At 36.5% G+C, this 7,173-nt stretch overlaps 1 protein-coding gene across 6 annotated transcripts; it reads left to right on the top strand.

The window, feature by feature from the left end:
• Nucleotides 1–2,651: 2,651 nt before the first annotated feature.
• Nucleotides 2,652–6,789, top strand: LOC125186960 (protein NPGR1-like). 6 transcript variants are annotated; one of them, XM_089058203.1, is made up of 7 exons: nt 2,652–2,899; nt 3,262–3,850; nt 4,026–4,066; nt 4,770–4,846; nt 4,927–5,285; nt 5,389–6,388; nt 6,475–6,789. In XM_089058203.1, the coding sequence occupies exons 6-7, from the start codon at nt 6,128–6,130 to the stop codon at nt 6,496–6,498; spliced, it is 285 nt and encodes a 94-aa protein (XP_088914329.1). In that variant the 5' UTR covers nt 2,652–2,899; nt 3,262–3,850; nt 4,026–4,066; nt 4,770–4,846; nt 4,927–5,285; nt 5,389–6,127; the 3' UTR covers nt 6,499–6,789. The 6 variants fall into 6 exon arrangements, with proteins under 6 accessions (XP_088914329.1, XP_088914330.1, XP_088914331.1 ...); XM_089058204.1 differs by having other exon boundaries at nt 3,262–3,390; XM_089058205.1 differs by having other exon boundaries at nt 3,262–4,846; nt 5,389–5,489; nt 5,866–6,388.
• Nucleotides 6,790–7,173: the final 384 nt, after the last annotated feature.

Raw genomic sequence — 7,173 nt, forward strand, 5'->3', positions numbered from 1 at the left:
AGAGATATTCTGATCAAGTTTTTAATTTACATGAACCTAGCTAGTTAAAATTTATTCTATAATAATAAATAAGGCTTTTCACTCTTTAGAAAAAAAAGTACTCCCTCCGTCCTATAAAAGTTGAGATAAAACTTTTGGGCACGGAGATTAAGAATTTATATTAAATAAATAGGAGAGATGAAAAGAGTAGGAAAGATAAAGAGAGAGTAAAGTAAATGATAGAATAAAGTAAGAGTGATTAGATGTTTTGTCTTTAGTTAAAAAAGTAAATGACTCAATTTTATTGGGACAGACTAAAAAGGAATACGACTCAACTTTTATGGGACGGAGGGAGTACTTATGTTACTCAACAAGCTTTTATGAATCAATGAACATATAACATCTTAAAAATGAGATAATTGAATTTAAAAATGAGCCCAAATTTGGTAATTTAAATTTTGATCGGAAGGTTATCTACTAAAATAACTCATTGTTAAAATTTTCGTTACTTTGGTAATTTTGATGGGATCGTCTAAGCATATGAGCATTTTTTTTCAGAACATTTGAACATTTTTGCTATTTTAATTCAGAACACTAAGTTTGCTAGCTTCGGCTCCCAAAAAAGTGATGAATTAATTCATATTTTGTCAAAAATTGACAAAGTCATTAAATTTTGACGATGTTAAGATTTCATTTGTGTTGTGTATCGCGATGATTCCAATCTACATTTTTTTCCAATATGGACGATGAAAGGCTGCGAAAGATTATGGGTTTAAAAATTCTATCCAATATGCAAAACCCCTTTTGATGTCCTGCTATAAAATCTCACACCTGCAGAGAATTTTGAACATGAAGTTAGAGCCTGAATTTGAGCTTGCGATGAAGTTTCTTCTCATAATTTTCTACAGTGGCAACAACCGCGGTAATGTGATTGAAGGATGGAGGTTCTCAAGTTAAATCCTAATTTTGAAAATTTTGGAATTTTTGAAATTTCAAAGTATGATTTTTTTGTAAATTTTTTCGAAAAAAAATAATAGTAATTCATCTATCCCACAAAAATAGATTTTCCATTTGGTACATCCTATAAAAATAGTCCACTTCCTTTTTGATAATTTTTTTTCTTTAATGAGATGAGATTATTCTCCACTAATAATACTTTATCTTACTCATACTTTATCAATTCTACAATACCCATTTCATTCCAATGGTCTTTATTTTCATAGGACAAATGGAGTATATTTACGTGTGTATTACTAGTATCGTTAATTCCGAGGAGAGCGACATCGTGTACCATATGTGCGATTTAATGGTCGAGCATTAGAAATTTTTTCCAACATTCTTAGTAGATATCAAGCGAAATATTTGTAAAATTACAAAAATCACCTCAATAATGTATCAAATTTTCAAGCTTCTACAAGTTTTGGTAAAATTGGAAGGAGTAATCTTTCATCCCCAACCAAATCAAAGCAGCCCCTCTCTGCCGCCGAGCTCACACCCGCCGCCTCAGCCAGTTCTGGTGCACTCTTCACGCCTCCTACGACGTCGAGCGCCTCTCTGCCGCCGAGCTCACTCTCACCAAACCCAACTCCGCAACCTCCTTGCAGCCGTCGGCAGACACAGGTCAAATGCCTCCACCGCCCTTCCACCAACCAAATCAATCGGAATTGCAAATAGAAGTCCGGCGCCGCCAAATTCCTTTGCCGAGCTAGTAGTCGTCGGAGCGTTGGTGATTTCTTCGTCGTCGTCCCAACATCTCCAGCATTTTCGCAATAGCTGCCATTATCATTCCCTTTCTGTAATCTCATTAATTGAAACATCATAATTCCAATTCCTCAATTTTCATAGCTTCACCAATTCTATTTTCATATGTGCAAATTGTTCAGCAAACGACTCGACCCCAAAAGTGATTCAGTGATGAATTTGTGATAGAGGTTCTGATGAATCTGCGATAGAGGTACAAGAGATGCAACAAATTTGTGATGAATTTCACTGTCATCGAGGAAGGGTAAGGATGTAAATTGGTGTTCAAATCTGGGTACAAAGAATTAAAAACCACCCTTTTGTCGAGAAATGAAATCACGTCATTTGTTGTGAACAGTGCGGGCCCTTGCCCATTATGCCGGCCGCAACGAAATACATATTGCATACCGAACAGTGGAAATGTGAAGATTTGAGTTCATTTCTTAGCATTTCTAAGAAAGTGAACACGCCCTTAGGTTCCATAGCAGAAATATAACTTTGTAGGTGAACGCAGGAATTGATTTTCATTTCTGTGGGCCATAGCAAAACAAATCTGTCCAGATTCACTTCTTGAGAATTAATTCTAAACATATAATGATTTTATAATTTTAATCCAGAATAAATGTTTGTAAGCTTACATATGAATTGCTCATTGTTTTGTAAAATATTGATGGGTCCTTTAAATTTGACAGTGCTAGAATTTCATCGCGACAATTCCAATGTCTATATAAATTTGTTAGATATCAATTCAAAATCAAATGCTTAGAGGTTCTATTTTTAAAATTTTGATTTTATTATATTTTTATCATTTTATTACATTTTTATTTTGTTTTATTAACGAAATGGAGCTCATAAATGGTTTGGGAATTGGAATAGGGGAATAGTTTCGAGAATTTAGTAAATTAAAATGAATAATTAAGAAATGAAACATTGACACTGGTGGGTCAGTACCTCTCCCCCTTCCCCGCCTAAAAACCTCCCAATCCAAAGAAGTATTCAACGGCTCCCAAATCGTAGGGTTTAAATGTCGCTCTTCTCCATAAACCCTTTCTCACTACTCACTCCTAAACATTAAAAATTGATTTAAAAACTCTGACATCGCCGCAGATTTTGCATATCCGCGGATTTGTGAATTTTGGTCATTGAATGTTAATCAGGGTTCGGTTCCTAAAGTAAAATGGTATGTTGATGGTTTTAATTTGTGGAAGCATTTTGCATGTGCTTTAAACTCTAGCTGAAATCTTTGCTGAATCACGTTTTTGTTCTCTTGAATCTTCTTTATAGATCCGGTAATATCCTTTTTTAGAAGTGGTGTGTTTGATTTCATCTAAGGATATTTGGAAAATTAAATAAATGAAAATACAGAAAAGTTGGTGGAGAAATAGAGATATTGTGGAAGCATGATGGTGCTGATGTTAATACTTGTTAAACTTATTTTTTGTGTAAAATTTTAGGAATCACTATTAACTGAAACTTCGTAGTTGAACTTCTTGTATCCAACTTATGCTCTCACATTCAGCTGAAACTCAATAATTTTTCTAGGGCACCCCACCCAAAGTATATGAAGGTTCTCACATTTGGGTTGAGGATCCGGAGGTTGTTTGGATTGATGGGAAAATGCTAAAGATTCTCGCGGACGAAGTTGAAGTCGTAACATCTGATGGAAGGACGGTAAAACATCATTGTTTTTTAGCTGATGCTTTTTCCTCTTTTGTATGGTGTCAAGGACTATAGTATAGATAGCTCATTGCTTGTCTTCTTTAGATCCAATTTGCCAACAAATAATTAGTTTGCTCTGGAACAGAGAAGATAAGTTTCCATAATTTAGTGTAATAAACCTACTTTTCTTCTGATACACACTGTCAAGGTAATCAAACTGCAGTCTAGTACGATCTTCTTCTTCTTCTTCTTCTTCTTGGTTTTTTCAAGGAAAAATAAATTAAAGTTATTACCGAGTCTTGTTAGATAAATTAGAAAAATGATGAATAAGGGGACAAGTAGCTCAATACTGGTAAGCAGAGAAAGTGGTGCTGGTAAGACTGAAACTACTAAGATGCTTATGCAATATCTTGCTTATTGGGGTTGCCATAAAGAAGGTGAAGGAAGATCAGTAGAACATCAAGTTCTTGAGGTAGGTTTTGTCATCTAATTTTCTATTTAATTACTGATAATCTTACTATTTATAGTTTATTTTCTTTCAAAATATTTTCTTGAAAAGTCTCTCTTGTAGAATATGTTATAATGATAATGCTTTCAAACTAGTGAGTAGCAAAGTTTGACTAGTTGAACTGGTAACATTTGTACAGTCAAAGGTGTTTCTGGAAATGAAGTGTATACTGTTTGACAGGTAAGGTTTACAACTTGAAAATGTGGTTAGGAAATACTTTTTTCCTTTGCCTAATGAGTGTCCTATTTTTAAAAAGTATTGTCCCCGAATAAGCCTCTTATTTGAAAACTATATGCAGAAATAATGGCACCAAATTTATCCTTTGTTCAGTTTTTCAATACTATGACTTTGCAGAACTCTTCATATCCCCCATAATAATTAGGGGAAAAGTAGTAAAATTTCCCACTTTCTTGGAATACAAGTTTTGATGGTCGGGAACACTAACTCGGGAATGTAGGGAGTAGTGAGTTCTGTTTTGTAATCTTTCTGGGAAGTACTCCTGAAAGTTATAAATCAAATACACTTTTGTCTGGTATTGTGTCTACTTCTGCATTTTCATATATGTGAAGCTTATTTCCTTTTTCGTCCGTCCCTAAAAATTTGTCACCTTTGACTTTTACCATTTTTGGTAGTGGACCCTACATTCCACTAACTCATTCACACTCACATTTTATTATAAAACTAATATATAAAAGTAGGACCCACATGTCACCAACTTTTTCAACCCACTTTCTATTACATTTCTTAAAACCCGTGCCCGGTCAAATGGTTATGAATTATTAGGGACGGAGGGAGTATTATTTTTGTCTGGACATTAAGAAGTATAAGCTGGGACATCTGCAGACATTTCACTACCTAAACCAAACTACTTGCTTTGTGCTAGATGATGTGGATGATGCTCATGATTATTTGGCAACAAGGAAAGTCATGAATGTTGTTGGAATTGGTCAAGAAGAGCAGGTACGATCTTAACATATTTGGATCTCCTTTGTCCCATATACTCTCTTTCTGTCAGTAATTTATATTTTATTATTCTACAGGATTCAATCTTCAGAATTGTCGCATCAATTCTCCATCTTGGTGATGTTAGATTCGCCAAGGGGGAAGAGATTGATTCATCGGTTCTCGAGGATGAGAAATCAAAGTTCCATCTTCATACAACAGGAGAGCTTTTAATGTAGAATAGGGTATTTATACTTGCAAGACTCCCTTTTTTCGCATTAGTGCAAGGGCTTGTCTGGTACCCCTGAAACGCCGTGAAACAACATTCCTCACCCCATTAACCGTCGTATGGTAGCCGCTAAACGTTTCCAGCGACCCGGTACACAACAACCGGGTTTCCAACCTTCATCTACTACTATCAGTGGCTTCGTGCTAACACAATCAGAGTCTTGAGCAGGTATAAGAGACGGGCATTTCACGATTTGGCTGAAAACGCTGCATTTATACGATTTTGCCCTCCAAATTCATCAACCGTTTCATCTTTTGCCCTTCATTTACAGTTGGTGGCTCAATTTCCGTCGAGGCGAGTTCGGCACTTCACAGGCGTATCCCCCTCTTCGACTCACTTCAGTTCGGCGTTCATCGGATTACTGTTTTCCGGGTGAGTTTTGATCCGGTTGTTCGATTGTTGTTGAATGGTGTCGATTTGTGCATATTTTAGGTTTTGATGTGGTGTTTTACTTTTTGAACTTCGAATTGGGGTTCTTGCTTAATTAATTCTGTTCTGATTGGAGAGTTGGTATTATTGTGCATCTGAAGCTATCAGATATTCCCCTTGGATTTGGTTGCCTTGCATAATCGATTTCGTTCCGCAATAGAGTGATTATGAATTGGTGATGATGAATGTGGTGTGCATCTGCAATAAAGTGAATTGTGTGAAAAAAATCAATCCGGATAGTGGTCGACCTGTTTAGTGCATTGTCTATTTTCTTTGATTTTACCCCTTTGATGTTCATTTGTGAATGGATTGAATTCAGATTGAGTTTTGTGGGCTCTCATTTTTTTGGACTGAATTCAGATTGAGTTTTCATCCGTATCACTCGTTGTATGAAGATACTCCCTCTGTGTGCGGGCTCTAGTTTTTTTGGCTGTAGTTTGTAGTTTGTAGCTCTACATAGAGACTCTGTTAACTCGTTCAGCCATACATTACGCGATGGGATTGAAGATCCGGAGATCAGCTTCCAACTCAAGTTGGAAAACGCTGTACAAAGAAACTTGGCTTCGGCTTTCAACCAAGCCATGGTGTACTCAAAGATGAGCGCTGGCAGCTCTGCAAGAGGCTGGAAGCTTGCATCAGCTGAACAGAGGCTGGTGGATGCAGAAGCCATCGTTGATCTTGCATTGGACGAAACAGAAAGCATCGAACAGCTTGAGCTTCTTAGGTTGAAAGCCCTCGTTCTGATCGCTCAAGAGCAGCCGAAGCAGGCTATAGAAACCTATAGGATCTTGCTAGCTCTGATTCGGGGACAAGGCGAAAATCTAGAGAAAAGCGCAAATAAGGTTTGCACACTTTCAAATGTTGCATTGCTGCATGAACATTTCCTGTGAATAACGATGTCTTGATTGTTGGAGTTGTTTCTTGGCAGGTGGAAACCAATTACTATGAATAGGAGGAGCAATACACAACAACACAACGGAGAGCAACCAATTACCTTGTCACAGCTGTATCCGATGCACGGCGGGTCGTCGTTTGATCGCTAGGGTAGATTTTTTGTTAGAGGAGCCGCTGAACAAATTTGAGTTATGTAAACCCTATTTAAGCCAACTAATCGACACTCTTCACTCTTGGCGGGAAGATAATCATTGTTTACCGCTTGAATTTCCATGATTTTGGGATACAACATCCATAATTGGAGTTCATCCGAGAGAGGGGTACTTTAGTCAGCATTTTGTGTGTTTCAGTGGATCGTTGTTCCAACCAAACGTGGGTTATGGGCTAATCTAATTACTTGGGCTGAACCAAACAACTTACTAATCTATCAACCAATTCATGAAAACCCATTAACCATAAAACCTTGTTAATTATTTACAAACCTACCAGACGAGCCCTAATAATTTTCAATATTAGGTGTGATTCTAAAGCTCTGGAAGATGCGTTATTGAAGCATGTGATGGTCACTCCATTCTATAAGAACATTATCGAAGTTAGAGCTACAAAATAAATTGAACCAAGCTATTAAAATATTATTGATACTTAGTACTCCCTTCATTCTATAAGAATATGAATTTTAAGTTTGACACGAGTTTTAATGTATAATTGATAAAATAAGAAATATGTAGAGAAA

Source organism: Salvia hispanica, chromosome 5 (genome assembly GCF_029641045.1).
Source record: "Salvia hispanica isolate PSC_SH4W2 chromosome 5, Shi_PSC_v1, whole genome shotgun sequence".
NCBI classification, from domain to species: domain Eukaryota; kingdom Viridiplantae; phylum Streptophyta; class Magnoliopsida; order Lamiales; family Lamiaceae; genus Salvia; species Salvia hispanica.